The sequence below is a fragment of the Balaenoptera ricei genome, chromosome 9 (genome assembly GCF_028023285.1).
Source record: "Balaenoptera ricei isolate mBalRic1 chromosome 9, mBalRic1.hap2, whole genome shotgun sequence".
NCBI lineage: Eukaryota > Metazoa > Chordata > Mammalia > Artiodactyla > Balaenopteridae > Balaenoptera > Balaenoptera ricei.
In genome coordinates, this window is record NC_082647.1 from 72,658,541 (window position 1) to 72,676,565 (window position 18,025).

Consider the following 18,025-nt stretch of genomic DNA (forward strand, 5'->3'; position numbering starts at 1 on the left):
GCAGATACAGTGCAACTGAATTAGTAATTTATTTTCTCCTGGAACTCATATCTGAGGATATCTATAAGTGAATCTGAAGCAATATATATACTCTGTACATAGGTAGTAAGTTTTACCAACATTCTACCCAGCTGAGGAACGATGTTAATAGGTTCAGCTTCACAGCAGGTCAATAGCAGTATTAGAATAAACCTTTAAGCCTCAATCCAGAATCACAGGTTAACTACACACCACACACATTCCCACTGTGCATATATATAAACACTGGTTACACCTGAAATCAGTTCCCTGTTTCTGCTGCTGATGCTTTAGCTGAAAGCTTTGTAGTATTTGGATACCCACAGCACTGCCTTGTGAGTCATATTATTGTTTATTGATTCCTCATGATTTGAAAATGAGGGTATTATTTAATATACAAAATTGTACCCTTCCTTTGTGCTTTTTTGTATACTTGTTTGCTGGCATGAAAAAATATGCTAGACAAAGATTCTTGTTTGGAATGAGAAGAACCTAAGAAGAAGGGAGTGGGACTGACCTGACCTCACTGGAAATAACCAGTCAGTACATGAGAGCAATAAGTCAGCTACCTTGAGCCTGACCTCTGCTACAAGGGGCCACCACTTGGCACTGGAAGGAAGGATGGTAGAGAAATAGTGAGCAGTAACCTCACTATTAATCCAGCTATTAATCCACCTTCTCCTGGATTGTGTGCCACTCTTGCATACTAGAATTCAGAAATACTGCCCATTGCTAGGGGAGAGGGGGCATAATGAAAGTCTTACATGTTTGTTAAAGGCACCCTCTATCTTATCAAATTTTTACTTAACAAGAAAGGAGCCCTCTACCTTTCAACTCTTATGCATAGGTCTAAATTTTTTTTATCACAAGCAATAAAAAATATTTTAGCATGTACTTATACACATAATCATTATATAGATATACAAAGAAATATAAAACACATTTTCACAAATTATATAAGTGTACCACTACATCAGTATATTATATATATTACAAAGCATGCACAAAAACAGAAATTAAGAAAGGTGCGATAAAAATTAAATAAACATCATCTGTAAATAAATGTTATCTTGAGGTAACCTTTTATACTATGATGAAAATTGTTATTTTTAACAACTTTTTTATTGAGATGTAAATCACAGACCATATGGTTGACTCATTTCAGTGTACAATTCAGTGGCTTTTAGTATATTCACACAGTTGTGCAACCATCAACACAGTCAATTTTAGAACAATTTCATCACCTCCAAAAGAAATTCTGTGCCCATTAGCAATAATTCCCCAATGCCCCCGCCTCAACTCTAGGGAACCGGTAATCTACTGTCTCCATAATTTTGTCTATTCTGGACATTTACGTAAATAGAATTGTACAACACATGGTCTTCTGTGACTGTCTTCTTTCATTTAGCATAATGTTTTCAAGAGTGCATCCATGCTGTAGCATGCACCAGTGCTTCATTACTTACTTTTTCTTTCAAATATGCAATACAGTATTATTAACTGTAGGCCCCATGCTGTATATTAATTATATTCCCAGGACTTATTTATTTTATAACCGTAAGTTTGTACCTTTTGACCACCTTTGCCTCCTCCCCGCCACCCACCAACGTGTACTCTGCGGCGCTCTGGCGGGGCTTGCTGGGATCCTGATGGAGAATCACTGCGGGCCTCCAGACGCCTCCTGGGGGCGCTGGTGGGGGGAAGATGCGCAGTCGCAGCAGCGCCCGGCTTCCCGCTCCGCCCCCGCCCCCGCCCCCGCCCCCGCCCCCGCCCCAGCGTCTCGCATCGCGTCCAACGTAGGCGGCGCCTACTTCCTCACCACCCGCCAGATGCCCTGTAGGGATCCGAAATCCTTCCTGTACCGTTCGCGCCAGGCTGACCCCGACCTGGACTCGGACAAGGGTGCAACTGGTGCCTGTTTAACCCACAGCGAGCGCACCTGTTTGGAGCCCGTGCTGAAAACTCTCTGAGACTCCGAAAGCTGGTCATTAACAAAGACCTCGCGGAGGAAGGAGCGTAGGAGGAAGCGGAATTTTACCACATCACCTCACTAGTGACACTTGTAAAGGACAGAGAGAATGGGACAGCAGACCATCACAGGTGCGGGTGAAGCATGCGTACCGCCGGCTTCAGTTGAAGAGGCGCTCACGCAGGTGGCGTCCATCACGTATGAGGGCGGGAAATTAGAGCACCTGGGCAGCATCAGGTCTTCCTGCAACTGGGGGAGTGGAGCCCAGGCCGAGTTCCTCTGCGTGCCCTCTAAAGAGCTGCTAGACTCGCTGTCCGGCCCCACAGTGAGCCCAGCGAGAAAGGCAGGCTTTTTGCAAGAAGGATGTAAGAAGCCACGGGGCTAACAGCCGAAGAAGTCTTTTATCTTTTCCCAAGATGCAGCGAACCACCTTCTCAGGAAGTTTGGCCGTGGGAAGAGACCTGCGTTTGACGATTTACCTGTAGATCCAGGTGTGAGTCCTTTTCTGCCTCTTAAGTTGATGCTGAGTCACGGGACCAGCCGTCCGAGGCCGCATGCGCGCTTGCACCGGAGGCCAGCTGGCGGTGGGCGTCCCTTGGGGGCCCTCCCTCGGTTTTTCCAAGTGCAGCCCGGGCCTGAAGCTTCCGAATCACCGAAGATCATTAAAGGCGACGTTCTTGGTGCTACATAAACAGTCCGTCATGCAGCGTGGGCCTCCCTGGTAGGCAGTGGCCGCAGCACCGTGGCTCCGGGGACTGAGTCCTGGTCCGCGGTCAGGCTCCCAGGTGGGAACAGGTGGCGGTTTCTCCCGGCGTCTGCGAGCCGCTCCTCAGAGGGGCGGCCTCCGCCTTCACTGCTCCCCGGCCTCTGCTCTGGGGCCGGGCCTCCTTCAGAGCCAGGCTCCTCCACCGGGACCCAGGCCTGGAATCACGGCCAAGGCTTCTCAGTTGTGTATTTTCCTGGCAAGAGACCTTTGCATCCTTCTTTCCCAGGGTCCATAGACTACCCAGTGTTTGTACTTTCTAGAAATGCCTGCAAGTGTTGCGCCATTTTGGAATGATCTGTTGCATCATGGAAAGGGAGGCAGAAGTTTGGCCACGTCTCTCCCACCCACAGGCTCCTGGGGGAGCCAGTAGCCCTGTCGATATGCCTCTGTCTGGCCTGGGATGGAAGTCGGGGCAGGGGCCTGGCTTCTGGATTCCTAGAAGAACTTGTGTATGCATGCTTCGAGAACAGACGGCTCACCGGGTCGTGGGGACTGTCAAGAGTCTGGGGGACCTGGCCCAGATGAGCGGCTCTTTGCTTCTTGACCTCTGGCTTCCCAGGGGAGCTGTGCACACTGATCACCCTGGCGGCCTGAAGGTAGGTCAGAGGTTGTGACCCGTCTAGTTTCAAATGCTTCTGGAGACTTCTGCCCGTGCCCCTTTTTCTTTTCCATCCCCCCAAACCTGATTAACCAAGTTCTTCAGAACCTAGGACTTAAGTCCTCCTCTTTGTAAGGTCTGTTGTATGATAAATGTTTGGCCTCAACATTTTATAACATGCTTTTCTATAGGACACATTGAAACACCAGCAGACCAGTTCTCCCCAGTGGAGCCCCAGGAGGAGGGCGGCCTGCCGTTGGCTTTGGGGTGTCCCCTGTGGGGAGCTGCCGGCCACTTTGCCCTTGTTTGATGTACGACCCTGGCATAATACATAAGCTTGTCTTTTTTAAGGTTTGAAGATATTAAGAGTTAATGCAATAAAATTTATTTTAGGAGGATATTTATACTTTTTTAGGTATTTGTATTTTATGAGCTTGCAGTTTAATACCTAAGTTTTCCCCTGAAAATAGCAACTATGATTGTGGTTTTGCAAATGAGGAAAAAACAAAACAAAAAAAGTTTTTATGGCTGGATAGCATTCCATTGCATAGATATACCATATTTTATTTATCCATTCATCAGTTGATGGATATTTGGGTTGTTTCTATTTTGGTCTATTATGAATAGTGCTGATATGAACATTCATGTATGAGTTTTTGTGAGACATATTTTCATTTCTCAGGTATATACGTATTACTGAAATTGCTGGGTCATATGGTAGCTCTAAGTTTAGCTTTTCAAGGAACTGCAGAACTGTTTTTCAAAGCGGCTGCATCATTTTGTCTTCCCTCCGACAGTGTATGACAGTTCCAATTCCTCCACATCCTCACCAACACTTGTTATTAGCTATATTTTTTATGGTAAACCATTCTAGTTGGTATGAAGCTGCATCTTATTGTGGTTTTGATTTGCAAATCCCTGATGGCTAATGATGTTGAACATCTTTTCACGTGCTTATTGGCCATTTGTAGATGTATTTTAGAGAAATGTTTATTCAGAAACTTTACTCATTTTTAAATTGGGTTGTCTTTTTATTATCGACGCATAAGAATACTTTAGACATGCTGGGTACAAGTCTCTGATCAGGTATATAGTTTGCAGATATTCTCTCTGATTTGTGTGTTAACTATTTACTTGATGGTGTCCTTTGAAGCATAAAAGTTTTTACTTCTGATTATATCTGTATTCTGGGGGGGGGGGTCACTGTTTGTTTTGGGCCTTATATCTAAGAAGATTTACTTCTATATTTCTTCTAATAATTTTATAGTTTTAGCTCTTGTATTTATTCTGTGATCCATTTGGAGTTAAGTTTTGTGTTTCGTGTGAGGAAGTGGTTCAATTTCATTTGCCTGTGGGTATGCAGTTGTCCCAGCTCCATTTGTTGAAAGACTGTTCTTTCCCTTTTGAATTGTCTTGGCACCCTTGATGAAAATCAGTTGACCATAAATGGAAGGGTTTATTTCTGGGTTTTCAGTTCAATTCCAATTCTGTATGTCTCTCCTTAGGCACACTCTTTTGATTACTGTAGCTGTGTATTAAGGTTTGAAACTGGACTCTCCTCCCTAACTTAGGATATCTCAGAGAGTTTGTGCTGTATGACCCTTGATGCAGGGACTGGGTGTAAATCCTACTGTCTATCCATATATCAAATATTAATATAGTTAATTTGCTTTCTTGTGTTTTTATTTAAAAATTAAATACGAGTAGAAGCTTTGCTATTTTCTTCTGCACTCACTGGATGCATGTGTACTCCCAACTTCGGAGACCACTGCTCTCAGGTACCATATTTGGGTTCTATTCGGCACTATACCAGTTTTTAGCCAAATGTCATCATCCAGTGGCCCACCCCTACTTCAGGCCCCAAGGTAATATTGAATTACTTGTACACACCCAATAACATCTCCAGGAGAGTAGACTTTCTCTGAAACTTCATCTCAATCACTCTGTTCTAACTGTGGTTCTAATTGGATAAAATGATTATTCCAATACACTGGTGAGTTAAAAACAAAATACTAGAGAAAATCTTAGTGACCTAGAATTGCTGATGGGTTTGGGTATACCAAAGTGTTTTCTGACACAATGTGAAGAAGAAAACAAGAAATTTAAATTACATTGAAAAAAATTAGGTAGATTTATCAACTCAGTCAAATACATTAGAGAGTCAGATTTTTCCCCTAATCTTAGACTAGAAGCAGTTATATTTCTATGATATAATATATACATTCTCAACATTTAGTGAGCCCTTGTGTTCTGGGCTCTAGGTTTAGGACTGAGAGTATGAAAATGCAGTCAGGTTTCTGTTCACAGGTATCTAGTAGTCTCTCTTTTTCCAAGTCCAAATTAATATCCATTCTAATACCCTTAGCATATTTAATCACTTAAAATATTGATATCACAATAAAGTGTAACATTTGGAAATAACTTTAAAAATAGAGTTAAAAATGCTGTTTATTAGGCAATTTGGAAAATACAGGTCAGCCAAAATATTAAGAAAATAACAATAAATCAGTCATATTATCAGTACTTAGAAATGATTGCTTTTAAGTGTCTTTATGTTTCTTTAGTTTCTTAAAGTTTGCACATTTAAATTTGTTTTTTCTTCTGTTCCAAATAATCATTTCAAGTTTCCAGTTTACATTTTTCTGCACTAACTTCTCAGTCCTTTCAGTATCAATGTTTTCTCATTGAGATGAATTTAATGATAATATGTTGAAATTCTAAAGACAAAATATACTTAATTGTACATTTTATTGTATTCATTTATCAATCAGTGCAATCTAGTACAAATTAATTGATATCTTATGACTATATGACCTAAAAGTAAATTAGCATACTTAAAGTTACTAAAAAATATATTTTTCATACTTACTTTTTTCTCACCTACTTTTACTTTTTCTTTATTTCTTTTTTATCTAATTTTTTTCTTTTTGTATTTTCCAGTGGCTCTTTGTTCCCTTCCTACAAAAACTTAGTCTTTTCAATAAAACCAATTTTATGTTATAATAATATTGGTGTTTTATATGTGCCAATTTATTAAACATTTAACACTTATTTTAAATGTATTAATATACAGAAAAAATAATAAAGATTACATAATGAACATCCATAACATCCAGCTTGAGAGATAAAACGTAATATATATAAAGTTTACTATGTATCTCTTTCTTATTTCATCCTCCTCCCATTCCTCCTTTTCTGAATTTGCTTTTTATTTTTCCCATGCATTTCTTTATATTTTTATTATATTCGTATATACTTAAACAATGTATATTAACTTGCATATTTTTAAACTTCAATAATTGACTTCATATACATTTTTTGCTGGCTTTTTTCACTCATTCACCATTTATACTGTAGGTTTACTGTCCATCTTCACTGTTACTAAATATTAGTCCATTGTTCTTTAAGGTGGCTATAATGATTTATTCTCCTACAAGCAGTCTATGAGTTTCTCTTGCTCTGTGTTTTCTGTAATGCTTGGTATCATCAGACTTTTAAATTTCTGGTCAATCTCATGAGTATAAATTGGTATCTCATGTTGGTTTTAATTTGCATTTTTCTGATTACTAGTGAGGTTTTTCTATTCATGTGTTTGTTGATTTATTGAAATATTTTATTATTTAATCTGGGAATTTCCTGTTCATACTTTCTGTTCATTTTCTGTTCCTATTTATTTTTAGGAGTTATATAGGTAACGTAGACATTAAACATTGCATTATTCTATGTTTTGCAAATATTTCTACCCAATTTGTGGCTTGTGTTTTTCTGGCTTATGATAAACAGAAGTATTTGAATTTCTTTCCTTCCTCAAGTTTAGAATGATATTCTCCATCTACTTCCATAAAACTTTAAAAATTGTGCATTTACATTTAAGTTTTTCATCCACTTTCAGTTGTTTTTTGCATGTAGTGTTAGGTAGGTGTCTAAATTCGTTGTTCCCTTATGGATAACCAGTGTTCCCAACATCGTTTATTGACTATTGTTCACCTGCTACTCTGTAGATCATCTCTGTTATATATCACAAGTTTCCATGTACTCATGGGTCTGCTTCTAGGCTCTCTATTCTCTTCCGTTAATCTATTCTTTTTTTTTTTTAATTAATTTATTTTTGACTGCATTGGGTCTTCGTTGCAGTGCGCGGGCTTCTCATTGCGGTGGCCTCTCTTGTTGTGGAGCACAGGCTCTAGGCACGCGGGCATCAGCACTTGTGGCTCGCGGACTCTAGAGTGCTGGCTCAGTAGTTGTGGTGCACGGGCCCAGTTGCTCCGCGGCATGTGGGATCCTCCCGGACCAGGGCTTGAACCCGTGTCCCCTGCATTGGCAGGCGGACTCCCAACCATTGCGCCACCAGGGAAGCCCGTTAATCTATTCTTGTGCTAATATGTCTTAAATAATTTAGTTTTTAGTATGTACAGATATCTGGTTGGGCATATCTCCCCAACTTATTCTTTATTTTCAAAATTCACTTGGCTATTCTCTGCCTTGCTCTCCTATGCAAAATTTAGAATCAACTGAAACATTCCAGAAATTATAGATTCTTTTGGGAAGAACTGTTGTCTTTATGATAGTGATTCTATCACAAAATATAGTGTATCTTTTCATCTACCTAGCTTACATCTCTGACTATAATGTGGTCCTCATATATGATTTGAATAATATTAATTTCTCTTTTTTTCAGTAAAATATATATAACAGAAAATTTACTGTTTAACCATTTTTAAGTGTACAGTTCAGTGGCAATCAAGTATATTCACATAGTTGTGCAACCATCACCACGAACCATCTCCAGAACATTTTTCCTCTTCCCAAATTGAAACTCTGTAGCCATTGAACAATAACTCTCCATTTTCCCTTCTTGCCAGCCCCTGGCAACCACCATCCTACTTTCTGTCTATATGAATTTAGTTACTCTAGGTGTATTATATAAGTGTAGTCACACAGTATTTGTCCTCTGTAACTGGCATATTTCACTTAGTATGGTGTCTTCAAGGTTTATCCATGTTGTAGCATATGTCAGAATTTCCTTCCTTTTTAAGGCTGAATAATATTCCATTTTAAATATTAATTCTTTAAAGTTTGTTGACATCTCCTTTATTGTATTGGTCAATTTTGCAGTTGTTACATGTGTGCTTGAAAGAATATGTTTGGCTGCAAGTTTCAATATATCACCAAGGAATTGTGTTAATTCAAATCTTTTGTAGCCTCACTCATTTTGTTATACGTTTGTTATAATCTCCTCCCATGATGTTGATTTTTCTTTATAGTTTTTCTTTATAGTTTTGCCAATTTATGCTTTTTACATTTTGGGCCCCTGTTATTAGTTTTAGAAATTTTTTTTGGTTAATTGAACTTCTGTATTATTTTATATATACCTTTATATGGTCTCTAATATTTTCCCCATAAAGTCTATTTCATCTGGTTTTAACAGGGCTGCACAAGACTTTTACGTCTTTTTGTTGTTGTGTTGTTAGTATTTTCTTATATCATAGAACCTTTTAATTTAATCTTGGTCTGCCAAATAATATAGCCTTTGTACTTTTGAAATTCAGTTTGACTGTCTTCATCTTTTAACTGGCAAATTGAGTACATTCACATCATCTGTGTTTAGTGATATGTGGGAGTTTGTACCATCTTATTTTGTGAATTATATTTGTACAGCTTTTTCAGTGCTTCATTTTTTTCTCCATTTATTTTTAGACTGATTGCTTCTTTGTTTTGTCTCTTTTTAAAAATGTTTGTCTACTTTATAGTTTGCATGTTATTTCTATTTATTTAATAGCTACTTTTAAATTATTAACGTGCATGTTTAGCTTTAAAAAGTCTAAAATTAACCAGTATTTCTACACTCATACTGAATAATACAAAGACTTTAGAACATGTAAATTCCCACTAGCCCTTGGCATCTTATAAGATAATCTCTAGGGATATTTAAGATTCTAATTTTCTGTAAAAGCAAGACTTCTTAAATTCAAAGCACTGCAAACCAAAAAGAAAATTAAATTTTCTCATAATGCCAAACAAGGAGGAACATATTCTTTAAAGAAATGGCTTTAGAAACAGAATTAATATTTTTTCTAATTATTTTCCCATGATCCTTTTTCCTTTACTTTTAGGTCATATCTTTTATTAAACTAATTCAAATAATTTTGATTATTTCAAGGATTAAACACTATAATTTATGATTTCTGTATTTGCTTTTGCTGAAATTGCATGATGATATTGATTATAGCACACAATGAGTAATATGTCTGGAAGCAAAGGTAACCATCCAGAACAAAGTGAAAACCCAGAAGCCATAAAATAGGTCCCTGAGCAGTGGCAACAAGAAAGCAAAATAAAACCAAACAGAAGCAAAATAAAAAATCACTGCTATCACAGAAAAATAGAACCTTGAAGTCTCCTCAACCCAGGGGCTTTATCATTTCATAATCTCCATTAGCAAGCCCTCTCAAATATTTAACTCTAAGCAAGAACATTGTGCCTGCCATACAGAGACCTATATATAGAGACCCACTTTCCAAATAGATGGCAGTGCCTATGCCCCACAGCTTAGGAAGGCCCAGGCCCCAATGACATTGATGTCCTGCTAGGCATCATTGAAGAATTTATAAAGTAGGGGCATAATAACTCTTCACTGAAAGTACTTTGCAACTTTTATCAGTGGGAGGAGACAGAAGATGTTCAGGTGTAGTGGCCTTAGGCCACTTCATATAGAAAAGGTTGTCGTACACATCTCAGTAGCCTGACAGAATGTCCCTGAATAACAGTCTGGCAAAGTAACCAATCAAAACCAAGTCCCTAGTTAAATCACCTGAAAAAAGAAAGACCATGTATGCATAAGAAACAGGCTCAAAATACTACATATATTTAAAAAGTATTTTAAACAAGAATGCTTTCAGGGGATGAGGGCATGTTTATTATTCATTTATTAGGCATGACACATTTTCCAAAGGCACTCCATAGATGATAGGTTAATTACTATGAACCTATCATCTATTTTTAGTAGCAGTAGGTTCTGAACTGTTAGATATTTTATTTTTCTGATGATGCAAGAGAGAAACATGCATTTTTGTCCTCACTTCGAAGTATGGGAAATAACCATGAACAAAATTCTCTCTTGTTAAAATTGCTAATAGAAAAAAATGTTTAATGAAACACTTTTTTAGCTATAAAAATACTATCTCAATTTTCAGCCTCATGAAGGAAGCTTTTTATTGGTGAGGAGTAATATCCATCTGAAATAAAAGTGGCCTACAGTTTTGTGATACTTTGGTCACGAATATGTACCATAATAATCAGTGCCTTACTGGATTGTCAAGATTTGCCCTATACATTAAAAGCTATATTTCATTTGTAAAGACGTATAATTGTAGTCAACTCTTTAGAAAGTGAATAAACTTTTCTCTCTTTTATAGTCCTTTTTTGGTAGAAGGTTCAAAAATATTTGATCCATGTCTGCTCTTAGAACCAATGATTATGACTCTGTCCCAGTGAAGTGTTTGAAAGGGTCAACTATTTATTTTAAATAACATTTGCCATTTTTCTTAATTGTGATATGCAGAAAGTTTGGAAACCGCATAAAAGCACAAAGGAAAAAAATAATTCTCAAATCACTTGTTTCCCTCAGCTCTTGGCTCCATCACTAAATAACTTCAGAGTATAGTACTTGGATAATTGTTTTGTCTGTTCTCTATTTTCTTATATTTTCATTAGCCATTCCTTGGTTCTTTATATAATGATTGCTTATAAAATGCTTTCTTGTTTTATCCTTGTAGTGAGATCTTAAAGATGGCCATGTATCTCCTTTCTATTCATGTATTTATTCAAGATATATTTGTTAACACCTACTATATGTGTGAAACACTGCATGGGAATATATGATTCAGTAGGCAAAGCTCATATCCTTATGGAACTTCCTATTTATGGACAAAGGGCTTGAATTTGGGTGTCAACCTATAAGATCAGGAGCCATGCTTAACTCACTTTCCTATCTATACAACCCAGCATGGGATCTATCAGTATTTTCTATCTGCATGCACAGTAGATATTGGAAGGACACTTACATGTGATGAATAAATAACTACTATTGAACAAGTAGTTGTTTGTCTCTTACCTACATTGCCGTATTCCTAATAGTATGGATAAGTAGATTAGATAAGTAGAATTGAGTAAGTAGAATTTGCTTGCCTGTTTGTAAAGGTCTGTGTTGAGGTGTAACATTTGTATCTTGGTTATGAGGTAGCAAACTGTAATTCCATTATCTCAAAGGTTCCTGTGAAGTCCAAGTAAAGCAATAAATATGCTTTATTAGCAAAGAAAGAAAGAAGGTGGCAGTGGTATTTACATGGAGCTCTTACAGTATTGAGTTATTCATTAAGAGGTAAAACATTTAGTAACCCCAGCCATCTAAAACATGGTTATGTTATTTGAAAAAAAACATGGCCTTTAACTCTCAAATATCTGTTACATATGCTTTTTTAAAAATTAATTAATTAATTAATCTATCTTGGTTGCATTGGGTCTTTGTTGCTGCGCGTGGGCCTTCTCTAGTTGCGGCGAGCGGGGGCTGCTCTTCGTAGCGGTGCACAGGCTTCTTATTGCGGTGGTTTCTCTTGTTGCAGAGTACGGGCTCTAGGCGTGTAGGCTTCAGTAGTTGTGGCACGTGGGCTCAGTAGTTGTGGCTCACGGGCTTTAGAGAGCAGGCTCAGTAGTTGTGGCACACGGGCTTAGTTGCTCCGTGACATGTGGGGTCTTCCCGGACCAGGGATCGAACCCGTGTCCCCTGCATTGGCAGGTGGATTCTTAACCACTGCAAGTCCCATGTTACATATTCTTAATGCACAAATAAATATTTAACTTCGAGAAAGCATAAGAAAAGATACAAAATGCAGCAGAATATAAGTTCACAGATGATATAGATCCAGTCCCTGGTTCAAAGAGCTTTCAATATTACACATGGAAAGATGATTTCACACACACCACACACACACACACACACACACACACACACACACACAAAACCTATCTAGAGCCTTCTCCCCACTTTGCATCTGGCTAATGGAATTTATCTTTTACATCTCAAGTTAAATGTCACTTTCTTAAAGTTCCCTCAACCTCTACATTAGGTTCTTCTTGACAGTTTTTCATGGTACTCTGCATTTTTCCCATATAGCACTCATTATATTTATAATTACATTATACTTAGAAATATTTAGTATCTGTCTCCTCACTAGACAATAAACATAAAAAAGGCTCAACACACCTGCAAAGTGTCTGGCTCAGAGTGTGACCTCAGTAAGTAGTTACTGCATGCAGTAACTCTAAAATATAAAAGATGGTGGCAGGGAAATGGAGAGAGAAAAACAAAGTGTGATGGGAATGTAGTGGAGAGGGAAAGTGCATGTAATATATGGTCTTGAAAAGGTTCCATGTAAAATTTGAAGAGGACTTTAGAGGTAGTGAATGGTTGCTGAATGTGAAGCTTCATGGACACACCTAGAGGGGGTGATACAGAAAAGATAGATTGGAAGCACGAATGATCAGAGCCAACATATCCGTTAGACACAGTAGACACTGTGCCCAGAACCCATGATACACTAAGGGGCCCCAAAAATGTTTTAAATGTTAATTTTTAATCAGAAAAAATGAATATTATAATAATGATTCCAATGTATGCCAATATTAGCCTAAAATTTAATTTTTAATATTTTTTATACAGGAAAGAGCCCATGAATGCAGCCCTGGGGATGATATTTGTTATACAGTAGATAGGATTTGAGCTGGAATCTGAAAAAGGAATAGAAGATCTAACATTGAAATTCAAGTTGGCCTCACTTAGGGAGATTCCAGATGACAGGCTAGTGAGGTTCTTCAAACTTTGCTTTAACCTTCACAGACTTTCTATCAGCTTTTTACTTATAGGAGAGCTTTAGGAAGAGAATTCTTGCAGGAAAGAATTGGATGGGTTGATTTTAGAGGTAGGGTAATCAATCAAGGGCCTTTGCATTAGTTTGGATTATAATAGAAAGAGACAGAAGGGATAGATATTACAAACATCCAGGTATATATTTACCCAGGCATTTTAGATCACATGCAGAAGAGCTCATTTTCTCCATAGAAAACTCCCAAAGTCATAATTACACATTTACATTCCCTGTATAAGTTTCATGAGAGGAGGAACCATGTCAATCCTACTGCTGTACCTTAGGGAATTGAACATGGAGATGCTCAAGAAAACAAGAGATTTAGACTCCTGTAGATGTGTTAAAGCTATTAGAACTAGAACTACATCCTGGCCAAATCATTCTAATCATCAAAGCAAATGCCCAGAGCTCAATGATGTGACAAATGCCTTCCAATTGATTGATGGTTCAGTTATTCTGCAGAGCAAAACTGAAGTAACACCATATACACATACATTAATTATAACTTATTTTAAAGTTAATTTTAAAGGATTCTTAACTTTTTTCTAAGTTGGGGAATCTCTGTCTATGGTCTATAACTAAATATATATTCATAATCAACTCATTTTTATATACAGCATTAACTCATACAGAGAAAGTCATACTGATATAAAACCATGTAATATGCATTGAATACAGTTGTGTTGTATATAGATTTGTTAGCATTCTCACTAAGTAAATAATTTGTACTCTAAGGATGTACCAAGCCTTGTGCTAGAGGAACACCACCCTAAGAAGAAGGTTAAGGCAGGGCCTTACTAAGGAGAGGTGATGTTTGCATTCAGTCTTAAAACAGTACATGCCTGGCAGGTAGACCAAAGCAGAAGAGCATGTACATTTTAAGAATTATAGCAATTAGGCTTGTATTTAAAAGGCTTTGTTAACCTTTTGGAGTATTAGTTTCCTTATCCACGGAACGTGATGATCATCCTTTGTATCACTGTTCAGCACTATTCACGTTTGTTGGGAACATGGAAAAGGAAACAAACGTAAAAATCAACACGAAGGTTATGAATCCCCTGCTGTTGAAGAGAGGAAATATTCGGTGTGTAACATTGATAGTTAAATTAACCACCTGTCTCTATTTTAGAGATTGTCTCTTTTGGAGACAGAGGAATAGACCAAGTGAATCTTTCAGGAGCTTCCAAATTCTGGCTCCTTGATTTCATAACTTGAGAAGTATGAAGAATGATAATGCTGTTAAATCACTGAGATTGTATTTAATACTTTATAAAGAAACTAAACCTTTTCATAGTACTGAGATTACACCATGCAACCTATGAAAAATTCCTTATTCTGTACCATTATATGAAGACTGAAAGCTGTCAAATATAGTCATTTAATTGGCAATTCTTAGGCTCCTATAAATGTCATTGACAATATTACTGAAATAAATTCAAGATAGGGTTTTCAGAATTGAGCCTCGTTGGTGGTTTGAAAGCAGTTGAATTGTTCTCCCGCTTTGCGTTGTAACAATTCTGGGGCTGTATTCAAGACGTTGGTATCAAGGTAGGAAATGAGTCTAAGTCAATGTTCCCCTTGAGGTTAAAGGTCTGTTTCTTTCAATCAGTTCAAACTGACAGGCCTCCTGCCATCACCTCCTCCTTAGCCAGGCAGACAGGCCCTGGCCGTCAGTGTGAAAACATCTGTTGAATGGATTTATTGACTAGATCGTGTTTTGTTTCTCCCTTTCTCTATTTTTTTTCCTTCACACCGTTTATTATGTCTCTGACCTGATGAACTTAATTGGTTGCCATGTCATTCTCAGTGTCTCCCTTAGTGCTTGTCTCATGTTTCTTTCTACTGTGCTCTTCTCTCGACAGCAGCCCTTTCTGGAGCCGCAGCAAGCACGTGCGCTCTCGGTGCGCCCAGCTCAGCTGGCCGCGGATGGCATGGACGGATTAGAGAAACATAGTCTTGTCTCCAGGACTCATTCCTCCCCTGCTGCCTGCGTTTTACCTCACCCAGCAATGGACCGCCACCTCCTGCCTGGCTCTGCAACTGGTGAGAATCCCTCAAGACTCTCCCTAATAGGCAGGCTAAATACACCGTTATTGTAGGATTAAGCGATTTAAAATGCTCTGAATAACTCCAAGAGCAGAACACTCCATTTTAACCCAGTGCAACCCAAATTTTATGAGATTATATTGGCCACAAGACAAACAGCACATCTGATAAGTCTTGGGCTTAGTATTAATAGCCTCATAAATTGTTATCATTCAAGGGCCTGGAAAACACATCAACAGGTGCATGGGTCCCTTTTGGAAACAAAAATCCCTACAACATTCTTTAGCAGTGTTCCTCAATCTCTTCCTTCTAGTAGTCCTGGCCACTAGGAAATTTATGATGCTGGCTTCATTTGAGTCTGAAGAGTGCCCCTCTTCCAGTTTGTTTTTTTTGCTGTTTTGTTGGTGTCCCTGTTTTCTTCTGACTTTCCATACAAATGACTCATAGGAGACAGTGGTGCCAAGGCAAACCTTGTTTAATTCTACATACATGAGTTCCATTTCCATTTATTATGGCACCGATGGGTGGGCTATTTGACCACCCTCTTCCTTTGCCTACAGCTGTGTTTGATATTTCAGAACCTGGCTACAGAGGAAAACAAACCAGATAATTCCAAGGCCAAAGGAAGGTCAAGTCCGGAACACACACACAAAAAAAGGGTGCTATTCTCTCACAAAGTAGCTGTACCATAAATATCCATGTGGATAAATATTCCTTTAAGTCTGCTGGCCCCTGTTCTTGTTCCGTGCTCTCAAACTGTGGCTCATCAAATGAAAGATATTCTAGCCCTAAGGGCTCATAACTTGGATGCAGCAAGGGGAGAATTCAGATGTACCTTCCCCCAAAGTCTCTCACAGGTTATCTGATTTATTTTTGAAGCAGTTTTTAGGATTCAGAGTTTGTTTTTGTGGCTTCTGTGACCTCAAGCAACCCTTTGTGCTTGGAAAAGTTAAAATACTTTTTCTGAAATCACGTTCCCAAGCCCTGATATCATCTTTTATTTAAAAATCAATGAATGAAATGGCCAAGTTATTTAACTTTGACAGACATCTTAATAAGTACGCATAGGAGCTACTTTTTATAATGTGTTACACCCCAAGCCAACATTCCATACTAGGAGCTACAGTCGTTATATTTGGATATATTTCCTTCACCACATTAGCCACTGCCTCTGATCCCTCTATAACTTGGAGCAAAGCAGACCTACCCTGGTATCCCAGATGACCCAGGACTGCAGCCCACTGTCAGCGGAAGCCGCTTGGATCAGTCAGGCCTGGTTCTATCCCTGGTCTTCAGAGAATTTTTGCTCAAAGCCAGATACATGTTGTAGAGAAATACTTTTTGTAGGTAGTGAGAGCAGCAGCCTTTAAGAATTAGATACTTCTCAATTCTTTTTACTGAAAGTGTTTTTTATTCAGCCCTAAGCTTTCAGAGACACAGACACCCTATTGTAATGCAGGTTACATTCACTCAAAATCATTTCCTTAGTTTAAAAGTGAGCTTGATTATAAAGTTTTGTGGTGCGGTTTCCATGTGCGCTGCTGTCTACTATTGTAATCCTACTGATAGTTTCTTTTCTTGGTCAAGAGGGGTGACCCTTTCCTGACATGTTTTGGTTTCCTCTACTTTTATATGTTCCTTCCATATGAATGAAGCAAGATCTCTGAATATTAGAATGATCCTACTAGTTTGAGAAAACATGTTGAACAGGGTTTGTAGGCCTTAAAAGAATCAGGTGAAAGGGTGGACTGCAAACCAAATAACATAAGCATGACATAAACATAACCTAATCCTTCAGACTGAAGACTGGGTCATTTCACGTGATTAGTTTCTTTCTCATAATGTCAACATCCTAGTATTTATCAGAGTTTATATTCCAAACACAAATAGGGAAATCAGCTTGAGTTTATTTTCATTTTTAATGTACGTGATGAGGCACATTTCTTGCCTAAATGAGAGATTATATAAACTTATATTTTAAAAAATACAGGATGTTTGTACTCAGTAAGTATTCAATAAATTTTAGTTGAATGAACAAATACTGATTTGTAGTATATGTACGTGATATATGTACATATAAATCGTAAACACTTAGGAATTTACTAGTTCAAATTTGAAAACACTGAAAATGAAAGTTACTTTGTAATTATTGTTCTGTAAAGAATGACTAAGTGATTTCAAAGTTACATACTTCAGTAGAGAAGAACCTTCTTATTGTCTTATTTACCTTAAGAATGTTGCATCCTAACACTTAAATTCTTAAAGTAAAAATATTAGATTTTTTTTTTAAAAACATGCGAAGTATATAATTTATGTATCTGTTAATAGCCCCTCCACTGTCATTGGGACGAAAAATATATATTTGATTGGTGACTTTCATTTAGTGCTTTTCCAAATCCAAAGGAAATGAAATGCACTGTCTTCACTCTGCTCCTCCACATATTATTCTGGCTTTAATCCAAACTTAAATTTCCCCTGTAAGCTACATACTCTTACAATCCACATGGTCTCAAAATTCATTTTAGTATTTCTAACGATCTTTATTTTAGAGGAGAACTCTTAAGGCTTTCATTTGTGGTATGTCTGAAAACAAATTTTTTAAGCATTACATGCCTTTCTTTTGGCTTTTTAATATCTGGTGTAGGTACATCAAGAAAAATCAAGTGGCATTTGAGTCACTTTGAAGTCACATGTTCTTTGAGAAT

General features: G+C 37.8%; 1 protein-coding gene and 1 pseudogene across 1 annotated transcript in view; both read left to right on the forward strand.

Annotated features, from left to right (window-relative positions):
• HDAC9 (histone deacetylase 9) overlaps window positions 1-18,025 on the forward strand; it is a 998,074-nt gene that overhangs the window by 660,445 nt on the left and 319,604 nt on the right. The window contains exon 14 of the mRNA XM_059933969.1: window positions 15,140-15,317. Coding sequence (XP_059789952.1) covers window positions 15,140-15,317 — 178 coding nt within the window. The remainder of the gene's footprint in view (window positions 1-15,139; window positions 15,318-18,025) is intronic.
• LOC132372191 (BTB/POZ domain-containing protein KCTD5-like) lies at window positions 1,668-2,678 on the forward strand (annotated as a pseudogene).